General features: G+C 38.8%; 1 protein-coding gene across 1 annotated transcript in view; it reads left to right on the forward strand.

Annotated features, from left to right (window-relative positions):
• The window catches only part of PTPRN2 (protein tyrosine phosphatase receptor type N2), a 1352613-nt gene that overhangs the window by 608878 nt on the left and 719839 nt on the right, over positions 1–23896 (forward strand). Inside the window, exon 11 of the mRNA XM_082258395.1 lies at positions 11471–11550. Coding sequence (XP_082114521.1) covers positions 11471–11550 — 80 coding nt within the window. The remainder of the gene's footprint in view (positions 1–11470; positions 11551–23896) is intronic.

Consider the following 23896-nt stretch of genomic DNA (forward strand, 5'->3'; position numbering starts at 1 on the left):
TGACATGACCTCAAAGATTGTCCTTCTGTCCTTCTATCCTATACTGCACTTCTGTTGCCATTCCTCACTATCCTACAAAAGTGACCTCTTTGTTCTTCATCTTAATTGTACAATACAATGTTATCCGAATTATTTTGCATATTTAATACATGAAATAGCCTTCCTGTAGATACTGTTACTGCCTATTGTAAAGCAAAAATTGAACTAAAAGAAGGAGGAAAAATAATAACAGTAAAGGTAAAACTGTTCTGTTTGCTTATTAAAAAAAAAAAAAAAAGAGTTATTATTTGCCATATCTGTATGGGGATTATTAAAGCTGAACTCTAGGCACATAGCAAACACTATGGGGTTGATTTACTAAAACTGGAGAGTGCAAAATATGGTGCAGCTCTGCATAGAAACCAATCAGTCTCCAGGTTTTATTGTCAAAGCAAAATTAGGTTACAAGCTGATTGGCTACCACGCACAGCTGCCCCATATTTTGCAAACTCCAGTTCTAGTAAATCAACCCCGTTACATAATGCAGCTCTGTAATCATAAATGCACCATTATTTTATAAAACACAAGTAGTGTGACCTGATATCCGCCTCCTACAGTCCCTCTACAGAAGACGCAGTGATTTGCACCCTCAGCTTGCGGATTGGACAGTTAAGGAGCAGCAACAAACTGATGAGGTCCATCACTTTGCTCTCTCCTCTTGTGTTCTTGTTACTTACCTTCTCAGCTGTTCCATTTGGTCTGTCCTGGCAGCACAGGATGGAGAAGAGAGAAAGAGCAGCTGGGATATCAAATTCCTGGACTGGTGGAGTGGCTACAGGATCCCTGACTGCTGAGGATCGCCAATGGTAAGTACAGCATGGACCAGGGAGTTGAGAGGTTTGATGTTAGGTCACCTTTACAGTCTTTCTGTTAACCACTTAAGCCCCGGAAGATTTTACCCCCTTCCTGACCAGGGGGTATTTTGCGATTCGGCACTGCGTGACTTTAACGGACAATTGCGCGGTCGTGCGACGCTGTATCTAAACGAATTTGGCGTCCTTTTTTTCCCACAAACAGAGCTTTCTTTTGGTGGTATTTGATCACCTGTGCGATTTTTTGATCATGCGCTATAAACAAAAAAAGAGCGTAAATTTTGCAAAAATAGCAATATTTTTCACATTTTTTTATATGAAATTCCCCCCCCAAAAAATGTAAAAATCAAAATTTTTTAACATTTTCGGCCAATTTGTTTTATGCTACCTATGTTTGGTAAAAAAATCGCAAAAAGCGTATTTTGATTGGTTTGCGCAAAAGTTATCGCGTTTACTAACAAAGGGAAAGATTTTTGTCATTTTTGTTGTTTTTTTTTTTTAACGCGTAATGGCGACGATCTGCGATTTTTTTTGCGGTACTGCGACATTGCGGCAGACAGATCGGACCCTTGACTGACATTTTTGACACTTTTGGGGTTACCAGTGACATTTCTACAGTAATCAGTGCTATACATATGCACTGTTACTGTAAAAATACACTGGCAGTGAAGGGGTTAACTTTTTTTTGAAAGGGAGGGGCTATGTGTGTCCCTAGGGGCGTGCTTTCTACTGTGATTGGCTGTGGCTTCAGATGTATGAACAGTGATCAACGGTTCTACATAGTAGAACCGTATGATCATCCTTCATACACAGGGGAGAATGACAGGCAGTTTGTTTACACAAGCTGCCTGACTTTCTCCCTCTCCCCCCGACGATCGCAGAGTGACCGGCGGACATCGGGTCCGCCGGTAACACGCGCGGGGGGTGCGTGACCGCGCGGGAGCGGGAGCGCACCTCCGGCGGCGCGCGCTCGCTCCCTAGACCCTCACAAGCTAGCGACGTAGACCTACGTCGCTTTGCCTGTGAGGGGCTGACTGCCGACGTAGATCTGCGTTAGGCAGTCGGCAAGTGGTTAAGGTGAACTAACTGTTTAGAGTCATTCTACCCTTTACCACTGTATCAGAACTATTTAAAAAGCATGTGGTAATAAGAACTGTCAACTAAAAGCAAGACCTTTAAACTCAAGTCTTTTATGAGTACTATGGTATGACATGGGAGCTGGTCATACTGCTTCACCGAGACATGATGGATATCACCTAGAAGGCTTCTGAATCAGTGGCCCGAGTTAGGAAGTAAAGTGATAGTTTTCCAGAGATGTGAAAAGTGAATTCTTAAGTCATTTTAAAGATAAAATGTGGAATTGCAAACTTGCTTTCTTCTTTGACCTTTAAAAAAAAAAAAAAAAAAAAATCATCCACATAAATCTTCAACTGCAGGGTTTAGCACAAACATTTTCAAGTTGCAGGAGAAAGTGAAAAACTGCTGGAAAAAAACTATAGTTCTGGAGAGCCAAGCCTTTATCTGTTTACCTTGTTCCTCTCCCACACCTCAAAGTTTTGTGAAGAAAATGACATCTGTCTAGCTGAGAGTGTTAAAAACAGCATCAGAGAACGTTTGACAAATGTGGAGTCAAATTGCTTGCTTTCCTGGGGTTGAAGACAAGGAAGACATAAAAACTGTAGATTCCAAATCCTTTTAATGGCTATGCTACTAAGGAGGCAAGAATTCCTGATGATGCCCAAGATGACAAAGAAAAAATGACTGAACTTTCTTCTGACACAGAAGAAACACAACAAAAAAGGCCTGGAAAATATTGTAGCATACTTGCAGATAAAGAAAGGAATATCCACTCCTAGGGAAAAGTTGTTTTACAGAGTTTCTCTGTTTAACTTCATCATACCTGAAAATTGTAAAACTAGCTTCTCCTATTTAAGAGTTGTTAACCAAAGAGGAAAACGTGTGTCTATATCGCTACACAACAGAATCCAAGCTTTACAATAGATCTGAACACAATTTCTAGCATCTCACAGAAGCTTTAACATGGTCATTTTAAACATCATTTTGAAAAGCTTTAAAAATCCCTTCTCCATTAGGGTCCTTTCACACGGGCTTTCCGCCCGGCAGACTGTGTTTTGCTCAGCGGGGGATCGATCCGCCGATCTCCGCTGAGCAGGCTGATGACAGGTCCATCTCCGCTCACCGTTGAGAGACCTGTTAGATCCCCGCTCTCCTCTATGGGAGATCAGATAAAAACGGACCGCCTGTCCATTTTCATCCGGTCCTATGTGATCCAATCTTTCAGACGGATGGAAAATAGGTTTTCCATCCGCCTGGATTTCACGAACAGGATTTGATTGGATAGCAGCGGGTGTCAGTGGACATGTCACTGCTGACATTCACTGCTCCATAGGGGTGCATGAAGGGTCCGATCAGGTCCGCCTGAAAAACTGACAGGTGGACCTGATTGGAAAGCCGTGTGAATTGACCCTTAGAAGAATACCTGGAGATGCTGCCATGGAGGTCCTTGTTTGGGAACCTTCTGTTATACAGTAGGTAAACTGCTGTCTCCTGATTGCACCCCTGCATTGTCACCATGTTACATGTGCCTATGGAGGAGACTACAAGTGTTTGTAACACATTGCCTAGTCATGGTCCACCACTGTCATTACAAGAAAACGGCAAGAGAAGGGTGCACCGACCTTGTGCATTACCACTAAAAAAGTTTATTAAAATCAAAGAAGGTAGCATACAATATACACACAAACAAAGGATATGTACAAGCATGTAGGAAATAGGGACTGCTCGCTTCCAGGACACTTCTTTACTGCTGGATAGCTTGATGGCGTCCTCACAACCTTGTATGGCTTACGTGTTTCAAGGGAGGACCCTCTTCTTTAGAGCCAGCATTGCCACTCCCGAAAAGCTTAAGCCATACAAGGTCGTGACGACACCATCACGCTATCCAGCACTAGACAAGTGTCCTGGAAGCGAGCAGTCCCTATTTTGTTTGTGAGTATATTGTATGCTACCTTCTTTGATTTTAATATACTTTTTTAGTGGTAATGTACAAGATTGGTGTGCCCTTCTCTTGTCATTTTCTTGTAGTGCTTTTTGGATACCCTTGGTCCTGAGGAGGGCAGCAAGACCGCTCCGTTTGTGCCTAAAAAAAACACCTAGATCATTTACCTTTCCGCACACCACTTGAGTGCAGGAGAGATACTGTTTTTTGGAATTGTTTCCACCACTGTCATTGCCAGGATGCTGGTTCAGAGCAATGATGTGCAGATGAGGCTGGAGCAAGTGCACGTAGACAGGATGTGTGACAAAAAAGTATTATTTTTAAAAAATTGAAATTTTTCATGATATACTGTGCTTTACACACAATTTAGTGCTTAGATCTACATTTCCAAAGCTTGAAGATGATTAGCATTTTGTGTAATTTTTATATACCACATATTATTGGTAGAGATGTATAGAACTGTTCGCCGGCGAACTTCGCATGTTCGCGTTCGCCGCTGCGGGCGAACATATGCGATGTTCGGTCCGCCTCCTATACATCATCATTGAGGCAAACTTTGACCCTGAACATCACAGTCAGCAGACACATTCCAGGCCAATCAGCATACCTCCCTCCCACACCCTCCCACCTCCTATAAATAAGCAAGGGCAGCATCCATTTTAGATCATTTCTGTGTTACTGAGAGCAGGGAAAGTGCTGGTGCTGCTGCTGTTGTTATAGCTGGGGACAGTTCCCGGTCTTGTTAGCCAGTGTTCTTGGTACACTCCTGCTGTAAGGACAGCACCCCAAAAAGCCCTTCCTAGGGCTGGTATTTGAGGTTTTTTTTGGATATATATATATATATATATCTATTGTCCCCAAAAGCCCTTTTGAGGGCTGGTATTTGTGTAATTTTTTTTGTTCTGTGGTATATATATATATATATATATATATATATATATTTATTGTCCCCAAAAGCCCTTTTGAGGGCTGGTATTTGTGTAATTTTTTTTGTTCTGTGATATATATATATATATATATATATATATATTGTCCCCAAAAGCCCCTTTGAGGGCTGGTATTTGAGTATTTTTTTAATATATATATATATATATATATATATATATATATATATATATATATATATATATATATATATATATATATATATATATACATATATGTAGCATGTCCAGAACCAGAAAAAAAAATTCATATAGGTGTAAAAGGGGTTCCCACCATCCCTGCTCTACTGAAAAATTATCTTTTTTTTCTGGTTCTGGACATGCTACAGAGCTGAAACTTCACAGGTACACTTTTTAGACCCCCTATACACTAAATCACACAAAAAAGTTCTTAAAAATTGTCATTTTTGATAGAGAGCCAATTATTGGAAAACTTAAAAAAAAAAAAAACTTAAAAAAAAAAATGTCTTTGGATTTATTGTCTGGGGGGTCTAAAAAGTGTACCTGTGAAGTTTCAGCTCTGTAGCATGTCCAGAACCAGAAAAAATATAGAATTAGGGTTAGGGCTAGGGTTAGGGTCAGGGCTAAGGTTAGGGTTATTTTTAGTGCTTAGGGTTAGAGGGTTAGAGTTAGAGGGGTAGGGGTAGGGCTACTAACTCTAACCCTAAGTATCTCACCGTAACCCTAACCCTAGCCCCTAACACTAAACCTAACCCTAACCCTCTAACCATAACCCTAAACCTCTAACCTTAACCCTAACCCTCTAAGCCTAGCCATAAAAATAACCCTAACCCTAAACCTAACCCTAGCCCTAACCCTAACCCTAGCCCTAAGCCTAACCCTAGCCCTAACCCTAATTCGTATTTTTTTCTGGTTCCGGACATGCTACAGAGCTGAAACTTCACAGGTACACTTTTTAGACCCCCTAGACACTAAATCACACAAAAAAAGCTCTTAAAAATTGTCATTTTTGATAGAGAGACAATTATTGGAAAACTTAAAGAAAAAAAAAAAAAACTTAAAAAAAAAAAATTTCTTTGGATTTTTTTGTCTGGGGGGTCTAAAAAGTGTACCTGTGAAGTTTCAGCTCTGTAGCATGTCCAGAACCAGAAAAAAAAAATAGAATTAGGGTTAGGGCTAGGGTTAGGGTTAGGGTTAGGGCTAGGGTTAGGGTCAGGGCTAAGGTTAGGGTTATTTTTAGTGCTTAGGGTTAGAGGGTTAGAGTTAGAGGGGTAGGGGTAGGGCTACTAACTCTAACCCTAAGTATCTCACCGTAACCCTAACCCTAGCCCCTAACACTAAACCTAACTCTAACCATAACCCTAACCCTCTAACCTTACCCCTAACCCTCTAAGCCTAGCCATAAAAATAACCCTAAACCTAGCCCTAACCCTAGCCCTAAGCCTAACCCTAGCCCTAACCCTAATTCGTATTTTTTTCTGGTTCCGGACATGCTACGGAGCTGAAACTTCACAGGTACACTTTTTAGACCCCCCAGATGCTAAATCCAAAGAAATTTTTTATTTTTATTTTTTTTTTAATTTTTCCAATAATTGGCTCTCTATCAAAAAATTACAATTTTTAAGAACTTTTTTCTGTGTGATCCCTCTCCGGCATGCCACAGTCCAGGTGTTTGTCCCCTTGAAACAACTTTTCCATTACTATTGTGGCCAGAAAGAGTCCCTGTGGGTTTTAAAATTCGCCTGCCTATTAAAGTCTATGGCGGTTCGCCCGGTTCGCGAACATTTGCCGATGTTCGCGTTCGCCGTTCGCGAACGGCGAATTTTAGGTTCGCGACATCACTAATTATTGGTGCAAACATAAACAAAGCCATCGTTGTAAGAACAAAACATGAGGTTTTTGTTCAAAAAGTCAGTTACAGTGACCTTTCGGTACGTGGTTAAAACTGGAGATAGTGATACTTTGAAAAAGTTGAGTAACCTTGCTATAACACAAACAAAAAAAATGGAAAGGAAGAGAGTTATGTTCTGGAATTTTCATATATAGATATATCATTCAATTTCAAGGTTGCAGTGAAGAAAACAAAGTTGTAATGCGTAGCAAGACACATTTAATTTGCTAGCAGGTAAAAAAATAAGTCCAAATCAATATATATATATATATATATATATATATATATATATATATATATATATATATATATATATATATAAATATATTTGAATGGTCCTGATGTACTGACTGCCTATGTCATTTCACGAGGCCCTAAAATACCAGGACAGTACCCCCAAATGATTGATTTTTTGAAAGTAGACAGTCCAATGTATTTAATAAAAGGCACAGTGAAGTTTTTTGATGGTGTCATTTTTTTGTCACTTTTTTTTGGAAAATTAAGAAATTAAATACCATTTTTTTTTTTTCACAAAGTTGTCATGTAAGCAAGTCTTGCACAAAGTGTAGGGATACTTAAAAATGAAAACACATGCCTTGCGAGTATGAAGATACCACATATATGAGACTTTTTCGCAGCCTAAAAAAATGTTGGACATAGAGGGTCGGAAAATCCAAGGGGCATGTTTGGGCTTTCAACTTACATAAATTATGCATCTAATTTCCTGACTACTATCACATTTTGGAGGCCCTGGAGCACCAGGACAGTGGAAACACCCAAAAAATTACCCCATTTTAGAAAGCAAACACTCCAGGGTAGTTTCTCAAAGGCATAGAGAGTCTTTTGAAAATGGTATTTTTTACCACAAGTTTTTGGAAAATGCAGAAAAGAAAACTAAAATGTAAGAATTAAACAAAGGCATTCTCCTCAAGGTGGGATTTTGTCGGCAAACAATACAAAATATATAGAAAATATGTGATAAAATCATTCATTTTATTAAATAACATGAATTTGCAATTAAGTATTACATTATTTACATACAATAAAAAATGTATCAAAAAGCATTAAAGAGCTAATAACATCATGAATCAAGAGAAAATCCTTGGGGTAGTGAGCCCCTACAGTTGAAAGTGAGAAAGGTCCTACTCCAACGCGTTTTAAACTTTTGTAACTGACAGTTCCGTTCTTCCTCAGGGAAATGGACATAAACTCTAAGAAAAGAAAAAAGAGACATGGTATAATGATGTAATATAACTGCATATAGTGGGTAAGGCACATCCCTCTGCGAGTGCCAATATATGTATGGATATATGCCAAGATTGTTAGACTGACCATATGAAGAGGGGGGGAGGAAATATGTGGAAAAAACATCCCAACAGATCCTTTATCCTTCCAAAAATTTGTACCCATAAATGCATTTCCAAGGCTTGTATAAGAAAACTAAAATGTATTTTTTTTTTTTACATAAAGTCATCAGGTAATAAGATAATGATAACACACATCCTAGGCATACTTAGAAGTACACCTAAAAACACTTTCTAATAGTATAAGGGGGGATTCTTCCCAATGACCACAAAAGTAAAGAGCATTCTTCTCTGTTAGGTATTTTTATATTTACAGCTCACACTGGGGTTGATTTACTAAAACTGGAAAGTGCAAAATCTAATGCATAGTAGCCCACCAGCTCCCAACTTGTTCAACTAAGCTTTGACAATAAAACCTGGAAGATTGGTGTCTCTGCACAGCTGCATCAGATTTTTCACTTTCCAGTTTTAGTAAATCAACCCCACTGTGAGCTGTAAATATAATAATTTTTATTAGCAGGGGTTCCCTGAAGCCAACAAGTGTTTTCAAGGGTTCTTCCATGTTAAAATGGTTGAGAAAGGCTGGTTTAAAGTAAAGAAAGTACACAGTATAAAAAAATTTAAATGACTTTATTGTTAAGGCCTGAAATATTCCAGCTCTCCTTGCAGTAGGTCACAAGTTTGGCTGCCGCTGAGCCTTCCATTCTCTGATGCGTGGCTCAGAATAAAATGTTCTTTAAATAATGGATACACTCAATGCTTTCTTTTGAACTGGCAAGTTTTTGTACAGAATCTTTTATAGCATTCTCTATTAATTTAAATCAAAGTATGCCTTGCTTTAGCTTCCTCTAAAATGCCTTTTTTGCTTGATGTGGTGTTTTGTGGTTTAGATTGTGATCACACAGCCTTCCTTTCAATCTCTTTTTGATTTCTCCTAATCATACCACACGGACCTCCCTCTCCTGCGAGTTTCTGATTTGATGCGTTTACGACGGCCATGACAATTCCTAACCCAAATGTTGTTGCCATGGCAACCTAGGTGCCTGTTCATAGTTCGAATTGCTGTGTTTATTGCATTATTCTGCCCAAGTGTCTGTAGAGAGAAAAGCGTGTGTGTAAATGTGTCAATAAAAGGAATAATAAACATATAGCTGTGCTGATATCTACAAACATAAAGTCACTTCTTATTTTTCTGATGTTTACTATTGTAGCTGGTATCATGGTATAACCATTTAGCTCACACTGACCTTTTATAATAGACAGTAAAAATACATTTTCCTAGGCCTAAGAAATCTTGTTGTAAAGACCAGCAGAAGACTTTTTATCAAGGTAGGGAATCTTAAAAATGTTAGGATAGAAGCAAGGGCAACAGTGGGCAAAACATAGTCAGCACCTTAGGGCAATGTTAAACAATAAACTGAGGGTCAGAACAGGGAGGTAAGTCAATGACAAAACAACAGATGGGGTACAAAAACACACAGAGAATATTTAGGATGAAGTAGGCTGTTTCGTGGGCAAGGGGTCAGACCTGGGTGGGCTTAGTCTTCATCAGGCCATTTAATGGCCATTTGTGAAAACATAGGCTAAAGTAAGACTAAAGGGCAAAGACAGGTAACACAGTAGGTGACTAGGAGTGACTAAGTAAAAAGGGCGGAGAGCAAGGGCACAAGAAGCGTAGAGATAGAGAGCACACTGGGTGGAAGTAGCAAAACAATCAAGCACAACAGCAAAGATAGCAAGGTAAAAGAAACAAAGTATCAATAAGGAGGCTAGGATAGCTGTGCCAATGATTAGGCTCCAGACTAATAAGAAGACAATCCTAAATACCCAAAGACAGAGTACAAGGAAAAACACTGAGTTGAACAGGAACAGACACAGGGTAGAAGGACCAAGACACAAGGCTGATGGGATCAGAGACACAGTCAAAGAGACCAGTTAGCCATTGGTTTGTCTGCTTTAGAGACATAGCATTTAGGATATGCCAGAGTCATGAAATAATTACTGCCCTGTTACTGGATAAAGCTTTTCTCAATAAATTTTAAGTATCCAATCAAGCTGTTGTGGTTTCCAGAAAGTCAATACGGATTCTTTTATGTGGTATACTGGTGACTAAAGGAATGAACAGTCCCACAGTGCAGAGGTAAATACTTTGAACTCTTTACTGAAAAGCCAAGAGTACAATATCCAAAACTCTCACAATAACTTCTATGTGTAAACAACTGGAAAGAATAAACCACCACGCAAAACTTTGCAGCGATCTCAAGAAACAAATTAATGGGTAGCTGCCAACATTGATATGTGTCCACACACCTACTAGAATAAAAGATAAAGAAAAAATGCAGCGCTACTGGTCCTATAAATAGTATTGTAGATATAACCAAGTGATGGTGACACCCTCCATGCCTTTTTTTGTTCTTTTATTGCACTTCTGGGTTTTGCAAGTATATTTATAGTACACCATTGGAGGGCATTTGAGAGATCTAGGTATGGAGGATGTCGCCATTACTTGTTTATATCTGCAATATTATTTATACTACTGGCAGTGCTGCATTTTTTTCTTTATAAGTTATTCTACAATATATGTGTAATAACATGAATATCATGGTTTGTGCAGCAGAGGAATGCCAGAGAGAAATGAGGTTGAATAGTACATGCAGGAGAGCAATGTCTGAACGTATGGGGGGAAGAATGCTGTAAAGTATGATGGAAAGAAAGTATCATTGCTACTTTACCACCCTCGTGTCCAAATGGAGGGTACTATGTACACGGGAGGAGTGTCAGAGAGTGCACGAGTGGCCAATATTTGCAGGAGGGGAGTGTGAATGGTATGAGAATGGACAGTATGTGCATGAGAAGAATTCAGAGGGTTTAAAATGGGCAGCATGTGCAGGAGAGGGGAGCAGAGGGTGTAAGGGAGGGTAGTAGTTGCAGGAGAAGAGTGTGGAGGGTATGAGGATGAGCAGATTGTGGAGGAGAGGGATGCAGAAGGTATGAGGATGGGTATGATGTGCCGGAGAAGAGTACAGAGGGTATGAAGGTCAACAGTATGTGCAGGAGAGAAGTGTACAGGTAGCATGTCCAGGAGAAATGGGCAGATGGTAAAAGGGTGGCCAGTTTACGCAGGAGAAGAGAGTGGAGCAAATGAAGGCAAAGAGAATGGACATCTACAGTGATCATGATGGTGTAAATGAAAACAGCCGACACTGGAAACACAGTACATGTAGCAGTATTTCTGGTGTAGGCTGTTTTTGTGGTAATGTTTTTTTTTTTATTTCAAATAACAATTTTATTGAACAATTATGCAGGTTGTAGAATACAGAAGGTAGAACACAACATTGTTGAGTAACGTATGTTTGTGGTAATTTTTAATATTATATTGAATTTCAATGTGTGGGAATATGTCATTGTGGTGTTTAATAATGCTTAAAAAGAAGACATCTCTGGGTCACCTATATTCAGTTTCTTAAAATATTAATTTGTCTTACTTTTGACAATTGCAGTGTGTCAGGATCAGCTGTGGTGTTTCAAGTGCGCCCCAATCTCCAGAATTTGACAACAGAACGTGTGGCAGATGCAGCAGGTACTGTCAGTCTTAAATTTATATACTATGATGATCATACTAACTTTGTTTAGTTATTTATAAACTTGAATTTACAGTCTTAGTTGTTAAGCTGCAGTTCAGTCTTACAAAAAGTCTTGCAAAATATTACACAATGATATACAAATTTATATGCAAATGTTTTACTCTAGACTGTAACATGGGTGAAGTGTTCAGACCAATCAGACCTTTAGCATCTGACAAATTTTTCTAGGGAATTTTCGAAACTGAATGGAAAAATCTCATTGGCCCTGTGGACAAAATATGTTTCTTGTGCAACTCAGGACCTCATTTGTAAGAATTCTGACCCATGGCATGCAGTCAATTTAAAACTGCACTGGAACATGATACAGGCAAACCTATAAACTGCAGCCAAATAGCATGGCTACCATTGAGAATTAACCAATAACCAGAGGATTCAAGGCACTCTCCTAAGTGTATATGGATACAACAGAATGGGTCAACACACTGCCTATAAAACTTGTGCTTCATCACAGAAGCCCTATAGGGACTACTAGGTTATACTAAAAGAATAGTTGTACCCTCAGGGAAAATAGTTATACTTATCACCTATCCCCTCCTTAACGGCCTGCAGCAATCTTTACAGCCTCTGGACGAATGCTTCTTGCCTCTGGCCATACCTGTTCCATCCTTGTAGACTTCAATGGGATTGTCTTTCATTACAGGAGACATCTGCCCCAAAGAAGTTTCTGAAAGTGCATTTATCTTTTAAGGGAAACACCAAGGGGTCCCCATGTTTAATAATCGCTTTACTATTGGTATTAGCACCAAATCAGTATGACCAGGCAGCATTCCGCAAAAAGGCTGACTGTGGTGAAAAAAAGAGTTTACAACTGCCATATAGTAGTGGTCTGTATAATAATGGAGCCCAAGCCTTATTTGTGCACAATGCCAACTCATTGTTTGCTCTTTTTATTTCTTCTTTCTTCTTTGCTGCACTGCCTTACAACATCAAATTTGTCACAAATGTAGAAGTAGAGAATAAGTTTGCTTTTGGCAAAAGTTACATTTAAAACCTAATTCAAGGTTTCTGGAAACTTTAATTAGTTGGTTTGGACAAAGCTGGTCCAAGCTAACTATATTCTTTGCTAATAGATGCATTACTGCTCACTGGGAGCGCTGTATAAACTGTTTATAGCATCAGCTAGTGCATTTGCTCCAGAGCTTAGTAAATGAGGTGAAGCTTGCTTTGCAAAGAATACCCAATCACATGCAAAGAAAATGAGCATTTTTGCTTGCACGTGATTGGATGATGAAAGTCAGTAGAGCGGCCCCCCCATTTTCTAAGCTCTGGAGCTACTGCAAAGTGCACTATTTGCCTTTAGTAAATCAACCCCACAGTATACAGCTCTGTGTTCTGGCAGTGGGATGGGGACTTTCACTCCACAAACGCAGAGCGAAATCGAGTCAGCATTGATTTTCATCAGTGAATACAAGACTTCCTCTAATTGGCTGAGACATAGAGGCAGGCGGATGACGTCACAATCTTCACCTCAGCCAATCAGAGGAAGCCTTGTATTTATTGATGAAATGCAATGCTTCCTGGGATTGACTGAGCAGTACTCATCTTTATATTACATTTTTGCCATGTATTGTGCTAACGTTTTACATGATGGCATTGCCGTTTAGCTGACTGTAGGTTGTAAAAGAGTCAAAGTGATAAGTCTGAAATATTATAGCTGGATCATTTTCTAAATGTTAAATAATCCTGAGGACTCAATGCTCTAATAAATGAATTTGTGCCACATAATTAAAATAGTGGTAGAGAACTAATGGCATAATCAAGGCAGATTTTTGAGTGAATAATTGCAGTTAAGGTAAACTAAATATAATCCCTTTAGCTTTTCTAAATGGCACATTTAAAACTGAGACTTAAGCTGGCCATACATTATACAATTATTAGATTTTCTTCCAACTATGTAGTGCAAGGGCCTGCCTGGTTGCATACAAATTGAAAATATTTCGTTTTGAGCTCATATATGGTTTTGGTAAATCTAAAGGAAAATTGTACAACAAAAATTGTATGGTCAGCCTTAAACTTTGAAATGGAGACTAAAGCTGGCAATACATGTGGCAATTTCTAGTTAATTTTAACTTTCTGTCCACTGGGATAGCTCTTTTTCTAGGAAACTATCTATAAATCAAAAACATTATATATTTTATGAAAGCAGAGGCCCTCGAGAATAAAATATTGGCTGCTGCAATTTTTTAAGTTATAAGATATTTCCACAGCCGTTATCAAATGAAAACATTTAGGAAAAAATACACTTAAGTGAATTTTAGTGCACACAAACACAAAATAATACCAACTTTTTTTTCTAAAATATAAAAGATGATGTTGCACTGACTTTGTAGATACCAAACATGTTAAGATCTAAAATTGCGCATGCCTGGTAAATGGCAAGTATTGTACCTAAAATTGTTCATAGTTGATTCTTTAACCACCTTAGCGGTAATCCCGAGCGTGACTCGGGGTTGATTTTTCATTGCAGGATCGGTAACCCCGAGTCAGGCTCGGGGTGGATTGCAGAGAGCGCAGCGGAGCTTCTCTTACCTTCTCCTGGCGATCCAGCGATGATCTCTCATTGCTGCGACCGCCAGCCGAGAGTCCCGCCGCTCCTCCGTCCCTCCGTCGGTACGATCACTTCCTAGTTCCGTTCCCTGCAGCAGCAATGCTGCATGGGAGCGGAACTAGGGAGGGAAATTAAAAAAAAAAAAAAAAAAAAACGTTGCACAAAACACAAAACACACTTTATATTATATTATATATATATATATATATATGCATATATATATATATATATATATATATATATATATATATATATATATATATATGCATATATATATATATATAGTAAAACCTTGGTTTAAGAGTAACTTGGTTTAAGAGCGCTTTGCAAGACAAGCAAAATTTTCAAATAAATTTTGACTTGATATACAAGCGATGTCTTGATATACAAGTAGCTTTAAGTCACAGCTGAGTATAAAAGAGAAGAGAGGCGCCTCTAAGTGTAGCAATATGGTTAAATTTAATGAAGGTACAACATTTAGCAACTCACATGGTTGATGATTGGAACAGGCACATCTAAGTATGCAGGCATCCAGGCTAAAGCTGTCCACATAGACCGCCCTCCGCACCGCCATCTACGTCATCCCTTCCATACTGCCCCTCGCTTTCAGATCGCTTTACTGCAGGGTGGTCTTCCCGGTCAGGATTACAGACTGGCAGCCGCGGTGCAGAAGATAGTCTATGTGGACAGCTTTACCCCAGATGCCTGCATACTTAGATATGCCTGTTTTATTCATCAACCCTGTGAGTTGCTAAATGTTGTACCTTCATTAAATGGAACCATATTGCTACACTTAGAGTCGCCTCTCTTCTCTTTGATACTCTGGAGCTCCTGCTGGATTTTGCATCTAATCCCCTTGTGGAAGCGGCTATTTGTGGATGGACATTTTATGGTTATATAACCTATCGCAATGCTATAATCTTTTTATATGGACTATAAACTGAAGGACCTATGAATAAATGGTTGTGGAACTAATCATCTGAGTTTCCATTATTTCTTATGGGAAAATTTGCTTTGATATAAGAGTGCTTTGGATTACAAGCATGCTTCCGGAACGAATTATGCTCGCAATCCAAGGTTTTACTGTATATATATATATATATATATGCATGCATATATATATATATATATATATATATATATATGCATATATATATATATATATATATATATATGCATATATATATATACACCGGTATATATATATATATATATATATATATATATATGCGTATATATATATATATATATATATATATATATATGCACATATATATATATATATATATATATATATATATATATATATATGCGTATATATATATATATATATAATATGCACACACATATATATATATATATATATATATATATATATATATATATATATATAAAATGATATTATTGATTCAATTATAATTCATGCGTTATATATTATATATATATATATATATGTGTGTGTATATATATATATATATGTATACACACACACACACATATATCTATATATAATATATAATGCATGAATTATAATCTAATCAATAATATAATTTTATTATATATATTATATATTAAATAATAAAATAATATTATTGATTCGATTATAATTCATGCGTTTGTGTTTCAAATTTATCACATCTGGGATGTCTACTAGAGTCTTGTTTTGGTCAGGTTTAAGTCAGTAATTACTAAGAATTGTAGGCCTATAATACATAACGCCAAATTTCCATGAAAAGAATTGTACCGCTTTTGGTATGTAATTCCAGACATAATCATACCGCCAGGGAGGTTAAAAGCCCTTACAGGTTATCAGTGTAGAGTTCTAGAATTGTTGCTATTTCTCTGATATTTGCAGAGATAGCTTTATGTGTGGTACAATCACTGTTTATATATGAGTGTCAGACGTAAGCGTGCATTTGCATTTGGGAGACAGGAGTGGTTTTACATATTTATAAATTATGTGTATTCATTTTATTTAAATTATTTCTTTTTTACACTTTTCTTCTTGTTAGTCCCCTTATGATAACTTTGTGCAGATGACAAGTACGCTTTATGGAGTTATCAGAGGTCTATTTGAACCCTGATGTATCCCTGCTCTTCAAAAAAGCTAACCTGGCATAGATTTTGTTTAATTAGCTGCTTTCCTGGCTGTAACAGCCAAGGAATGACAGCTCTGAGACCTAAAGTGATTAAATCATTGGATCTTCTGGGTTCATTGATCACAGAAGAGATCAGGGCATGGATGTTCCTCCATCTCCTCTGTGTGAAGCTGTCCTGGCCACTTACCATGGTCCCAGGCTCCCTGGGGAAATGTTAACCACTACGAGTGTGGATGGGGGTAGGGGCAGCCTTTCGCAGCGCTGTAAAAAAATGATGGCTTTAATTTCGTTTATTGAAAATTCAAATTGAATACAGGGAAAAAGTACAGCAATTTCATCCAAACTAATCAATTTTTTTTTCTACTGGGTTAAATTAGAGCAATTTCTCTACCATCTCCTTATGATATCTTTGATTACTTTGCAACGTCAACAAAAAATTGAATTGAAAGTTCAATCACTCTAAATTGCCACATATATGGCCAACTTTAGCCTACGTGTCCTGGTATTCTATTGTTCACCTAGGCACACAAGGATGCCTTGCTCCCAGTCATTTAGTTTTCTAAAAACACCTTTTTGCTGATCTGTGTGAATGTGCCTGGTGTCCTTCAAATAGAGAGAGGTAGGGAAGTCACACAGAATCAGGTGACAAGAAGCTAAAACATGCCCAAAAGCATGCTTGAGGGCCTGCTGCATAAAAGGTAAAATGGGTTACTTGAAACTCAGATTAAGATTACTAAAGTGCATTTTCTGCCTTAAAGTGTTTGTTTTGTTACCCCAACAAACCCCTTTCATATTCCTGATATGTGCCTGCTGTACCATGTACTTCTATGGGAAAGTATCCTCTTCTCTTTGTATTGCTTACTTTGTGGAAAATCCCTGGTGTTCCTGCCAGTCCCTCTGTTTTTTTTTTCAATTAAAAATGGACCACACTAAGCAGGAGAGCACACCGTGGTCAGTTCTCTAGCTATGCTGGGAACTCTGTGTACTCTCCTCCAATGATCAGACCTCACCTGTCCTGACATGCCCCCACTGCACTGCCATTCACTGGGAAGTTCAGTGAACTGCTGCTTCTCTTCCCCATAGTTCTTATGCAGCTAAGAACAGAGGGAATGTGATCACTTATAAAAATGGGAAAAAAAGGTATTTATACATTCTTTTTTATATCTATACAAGAAACGTTTTCTCTTTTATTTGTATTTTAAACAGAATGTGTTGTTTTACAAGGTGATCGTTTACAATCACTTTAACTCAGTCAGATAGCTGTTTTAATGATAGCACCTATTGAAGTGCTCTCTACCATAAAATGAATACGTGGTTGTGTGAAGGTGGCAGCTCAAAGTGGTTCATTGGCAGATGCGTACTTACTGAGTGTTCCAAATTTATATTTATAAAGCAGTGAATGGGACATTCCCCAAATATTCACTGCGAGTTAATCAACCACTGTAATTTAGAACATGTGCACCAAGATTAGTATTGGGATTGACCTGAAGTGAAAGTTTTATAAATGTCACCTTCACAGCTTTATAAATAGAGATTTTTTCTTAAATTTAAAATTTGGTGAGATTAAAAATTGCTATCTATGCTAGGCAGTCATAGAAGTGATATGTTTGACAAAAACACATTTCATCTAGGAGGGATGCAGAGATGACATGAACTTCAGCTATCCGTGGTCTTCAAAGGTGTTCTAATATGGCCCTGTCGTAAGTTCTCAAGTCATAAATGGTTTGGAGTGTAGTTTAAGGAATTCACATCTGTGAATCCGGGATTTTGACCTATAGCTGAACTGTTATACATCTCAAACTCCTAACTTTCATAATATATAATATAATATATAATATTCAATAGCTTCTTCTAGAGTGACCTTCCTGATAAGTGGTTACACTAATATAAAAGATACCACTCAGTTAGATCCTACTAGAGTGACCTTCCAGATAAGTGGTTACATTAATATAGAAGATACCACTTAGTTAGATCCTACTAGAGTGACCTGCCAAATAAATGGTTACATTAATATAGAAGATACCACTTAGTTAGATCCTACTAGAGTGACCTTCCTGATAAGTGGTTACACTAATATTATTATTATTATTATTATACAGGATTTATATAGCGCCAACAGTTTGCGCAGCGCTTTACAATGTGAGGGAAGACAATACAGTTACAATACAGTTTGAAACAGGAGGAACTAGAGGGCCCTGCTCGTTAGAGCTTACAATCTAGAAGGGAGGGTCAAGTGAAACAAATGGCAACAACAAGGGAGGGTCAAGTGAAACAAATGGCAACAACCGTGGGGGATGGGTTGATGGGGGAAATGGAGGTACATTTATTGGGGGAAATGGAGGTACATTTATTAGGTGTTGGTAGGATAGGCTTCTCTGAAAAGGAGGGTTTTCAGAGACCGCCTAAAAGCTGATAGAGTAGGAGATAATCGGACAGATAAGGGTAAGGAGTTCCATAGGATTGGAGAGGCTCTGGAAAAGTCCTGGAGGCGAGCATGGGAGGAGGTGACGAGGGGGCTAGAGAGCAGGAGGCTTTGAGAGGAACGAAGAGAGCGATTAGGTTGGTATTTTGAGACTAGGCTAGTGATGTAGCTGGGGGCTAAGCCGTGGATTGCTTTGTAAGATGTTATTAGTATTTTGAATTTAATTTGTTGGGTGAGCGGAAGCCAGTGGAGGGCTTGACAGAGGGGAGCAGCGGACACTGAGCGATTGGTAAGGTGGATGAGTCTGGCGGCAGCATTCATGATGGATTGAAGGGGGGATAGCTTATGTAGAGGTAAGCCAACGAGAAGGGAGTTGCAGTAGTCGAGGCGCGAGATGACCATAGAGTGAACTAGGATTTTTGTTGTGTCTTTGGTTAGAAAGGGGCGTATTTTGGAGATGTTGCGGAGGCTGAGGCGGCAAGATTTGGACAGCGATTGGATGTGGGGTTTAAAGGAGTATACTTCTATAATATAGAAGATACCACTCAGTTAGATACCATTCAAGCATATATTACATGGTCCAAAAGGCTGATGAGACACATACGACCTCCCAGCAGATAGATCATCAGATCTATATCATACTTGCTATCTAAGAAATCATAATTTCATACTAATAAATAGTGTATTCGAAACTTAGTCATATGGAAATGTACCCAGGAAACTTTGCATTATGGGCGTGTCTGCTGGGCATAATACAACACTTCAGCACACCTACAACATACCCCTATAACCCTTTGTTTGGATGAAATTATTTCTGCAAAAACCCTCCAAGGGACAAGAAAAGTTAGCTACTATAGCAGCTGTCAGCTCTCATTTACCCTTCCAAACTACTTAAGATTATTGGGAAACATGTTAAGAGGGCCAGTGATCTTGCAACAGCAGGTTTGACTTAATCTTCAAGTGATCCAAACTTTGCACTGTTCCGAGACTGGATAGACTCTATTTAGGCATTTTTCACTTTTAAAAATGTTTATTTTACTGTTGCTTATGTCATTCTTAAGCTGGATACACACTATCCAACTTTTGTGGTTAGATTTCCTTCAGATTTACCTTTTCTATGTAGTGCAAGGGCCTGCCAGATTGCATACAAATTGAAAGTGTTTAGGTTTGACCTCATATTATATGGTTTTGGTAAGTCTAAAGGAAAAAGTCTTCAGAAAATCTTATAGTGTGTATGGCCCATTAGTCTACTGGTACTTAGAGTGATGTCCCATGAGCTGAAAAATCTTTGCATAGAGTGAGGCTGAGAATGTAATCATCACAGTAAGTTCTTATTTATTTTTTTAGTACAGATTTCTTTTTGAAAGGTAACTGCACCAAATATTGATATTTCAGTTATTGCAAGATGCTAGAGTATAAATAAAGTCTAAGATCAGTGCAGTTCCCACAGCTGTTTCGAGGAGTTCCACTCTACCTGGGTATTTCATGAATTTTGTATTATAGAGAATGCAGGAGTAGGAGCACCTGAGAACAGTACTATTGAAGCCGAAGGGAGAAACAAAAACAGGTAGTGCAAGGGTTAAAGGCTATGGCTAAGCAGGTACCTAAAATGATAAAAGAAGCCAGAGGGTGGTTTTGTCCAGCATTCTGTACTTTTATCTGATATATCACTTTTGGGTCACCTCACCATTTGAAACATAACCTGTTGTTCATTGATAAGTAAGTAGTTGAACATACCCAGAAAGTGCCTTGCAAATACATAACACTCAGTACAGTAAACCCCCGCTCCATCGCGGTTCAGTTTTTGCAGTCCCGGTATATTGCGTTTTTTTCTGTAATGTTATTTTACTATATAAATCATTGAATTTTAAATATTTTTGTGTTTTCCATTGCTCTTGCTCTGTCTCTCAGTATCTTTTATGTGTTTAAATGAGCTTCTATTGTTTTAAAAGTGTGTTTAAAGACCTTAAAATGCTTTTAAAAGTACAGTGACAATAAAAAAAAACACGCCTACAGTGTATTTTAATAAGGTTTTTCTATTTCGCGGATATTTACCTTTTTTGCGGATGGGTCCGGAACGTAACCCCCGCGATGGAGGGCGTTTAACTGTACTCAAGTCAGTGCTAAAAGCATATACAGTAGCTACTTTTTTACATTTCATTTTTTAATGCAGTGCATGTAGGAAAAGATTTAATAAAAATGTATATCCCTCTCAGGGTTGGATTTATACTCCCTATGTCCCTATCCCAGGCATCATTGTGCCTGATTCCCCCAACGTGTGTAAAGCTTATAGCACAAAAACTAATTTACCAAGACTTATCATATTGTAACAATAGCAAAATCATAATCATACTTACAGAAGATGAACCAAAATCAAATTACAATCACAACCAGTAACATGTCTGGGGAGGCCACTTAAAGAGGAACTCCAGGCTCCCTCTAAAAATGAAAAGTCAGCAGCTACGGTAGCTGCTGACGTTTAATATAAGGACACTCACCAGTCTTGGGATCCAATGATGTCCTCACCTGAGCCGATTCTTCAATTGGCTTTGGGTGCAGGCGCCAGCATCTCAAGTAATGGAAAGAAGAAGTGAAGTCTTGCGGCTTCACAGCTGGTTTCCTTCTTCATATGCGTGAGCCATGCTGCGCCTTGTGAATGGTTCCATAGTCTTCTGGGACCTGTGATGTGTCCCAGAAGACAGATGGGAAGAAGGAGAGGCTGAACCGGCTCAGATCACCGCAATGTGGCAGTGGAGGGGAAAGGATGCAAACAAGCAGAACCTTTTGGGTGGAGTTCCGCTAAACGTATTGTACTGAAACAACTGGAAAACTTCACAGAGACACTAGCAGGACTGTTCTGGCAAAAAACATGCCCACAATGACAAAATCAGTACTGTAATGACATACTCAGAAACATGATTCTAGTTACCTTTAGAATATAAAATAATAATATCTTTATTAGTGCAAGTATGCACAAACACATACAAATGCCCACACATTAAAAAGGTTGCAGACTCCAGGACTATTGAAATAAAACTGCAAACTATGTGTTAATCACAGTCTCCAAGGTCATACTCATTGCAATGCCAAGGTTATGAGTGTCACCTTCAAAAGTCAAAATAGCAGTTTATAAAGTCAAGTACACTCGCAAGAACAAAAAGAATTGTAAATAATGTAACCGGTTTTTTAAAATTAAGTATTTGTCTAGTTATTCACTACATAATTTTTACCACCACAGTTATATCTTAGAATACCAATTAAGAGCACAGTGCTTGGTATTCCTACATGAATAAACTAGTGAAATACTGTGCTTACCCTCAGTAACCCCTCTACCCAATAGCAGCTGTAAAAATCTCCCAAAAGATATGAACAAAATCTCATACATAAAATACAACTTTTCCCCAAATAAGTAAATCAATAAATCAATCAATAAATATCAATCAATAAATAATAAACTTAATTTAGTGCACGAACCAGTTATTTACATGGAGAGCAATTTTATAAATTCCCATACATTTCATTAATATCTTAAGAGATATAAACAAAAAAAATACAGCACACCCCCCAAATATAAATAAAATAACATTTCATATATAATGCAAGTGATGCTCCAAAATCATTGCAATTATTATATAGTCCATAAACTATATCAGTGTCTTTTGATGTGACAAATGTACAGGCTTCCACATGCCATGTAAAATGATATTATTAAACTATCTTCAAGGTGAGCCCAAGTGGCTCAGAATCACTCAATGGGTTTGTTTGACCTGTTTAAAAATGATAGAAGCATGTAAGGTTGAGGAAAGAGGAAAGATAGTGCTGAACCTGTAGGTTTACCTTGCTAGTTGTCTTAAAGTATTGATGTTGATGTAAATGATCTGGTTCCTGGACAGGCAACTTCTATACCCCAGAGGATCTCCACAGTCTTCTTGGCTTGTATGTAAAGAAACAAAAATTGAAATTGAAGCGCCACATCACTGCTGAGAGGTCCAGATACAACTTTATTCCGATAAAATCCGGGTACAAACCAAAAGTAGCCAATGTGTTTTGGGGGTCCAAGAGTGCCCCTTCATCAGGCTAGAAAGAACATAAGAAGATCTCCATATCAATCTTATATAATACAATATCCCCTCCGCAGGGTCATATTTAAAACCAAACAGTCAATAGTAATAGGAGTGTACAAATTAATTCACAAAAACTTCAGACAGATATGAAAACATAAATACTAAACCATCAAAATTTCCACTCGCCTGCTTGCAATTGATGAGTGGAAAAAGCTTGAGGGCGAGTGTGGGGCTGCCTTAGTGGGAGGACGAGCAACGCCGGCAGGTGAGGTTGAATAGGAACCATTCTCCCAGCAATCCGCCAGGGGAAGAGAGAAGAGAGGAGGAGGAGAGCGGCTGGACCATCACACAGAGCAGAGATCGCCCGCTGTGACATCTTTGATGGGAATCACCTGGTGCCCGTAATCACACAAAGTCCCGCCTACTGGACTGGCTCCTTTGAAACACAGCACTCTGGTCAGGCTGTGCTGATAGACACTGGTGAGGCTGTGCTGATGGGCACTGATGAGGCTGCATTAATGGGCACTGGTGAGGCCGCATTGATGGACACTGATGAGGCTGCATTGATAGGCACTGATTAGGCTGCACTGATGGGCACCGGTAAGGCTGCATGGATGGGCAATGATCAGACGGGATTGATGGGCACTGGTGAAGCTGCATTTATGGGCACTGATGATGCTGCATTGATTTGCACTGATGAGGCTGCACTGATGGGCACTGGTTAGGCTGCATTGATGGGCACTGGTGAGGCTGCATTGATGGGCACTGGCGAGGCTGCATTCATGGGCACTGATGAGGCTGTATTGATGGGCACTGATGAAGCTGCATTGATGAACACTTATGAGGCTGCATTGATGGGCATTGATAGGCACTGATCAGGCTGCACTGATGGGCACCGGTAAGGCTGCATGGATGGGCAATGATCAGACTGGATTGATGGGCACTGGTGAAGCTGCATTTATGGGCACTGATGAGGCTGCATTGATGGGCACTGATGAGGCTGCACTAATGGGCACTGGTTAGGCTGCATTGATGGGCACTGGTGAGGCTGCATTGATGGGCACTGGTGAGGCTGCATTCATGGGCACTGATGAGGCTGTATTGATGGGCACTGATGAAGCTGCATTGATAAACACTTATGAGGCTGCA

Source organism: Pelophylax lessonae (genome assembly GCF_965119305.1).
Source record: "Pelophylax lessonae genome assembly, chromosome: 5".
Taxonomy (NCBI): Eukaryota; Metazoa; Chordata; class Amphibia; order Anura; family Ranidae; genus Pelophylax; species Pelophylax lessonae.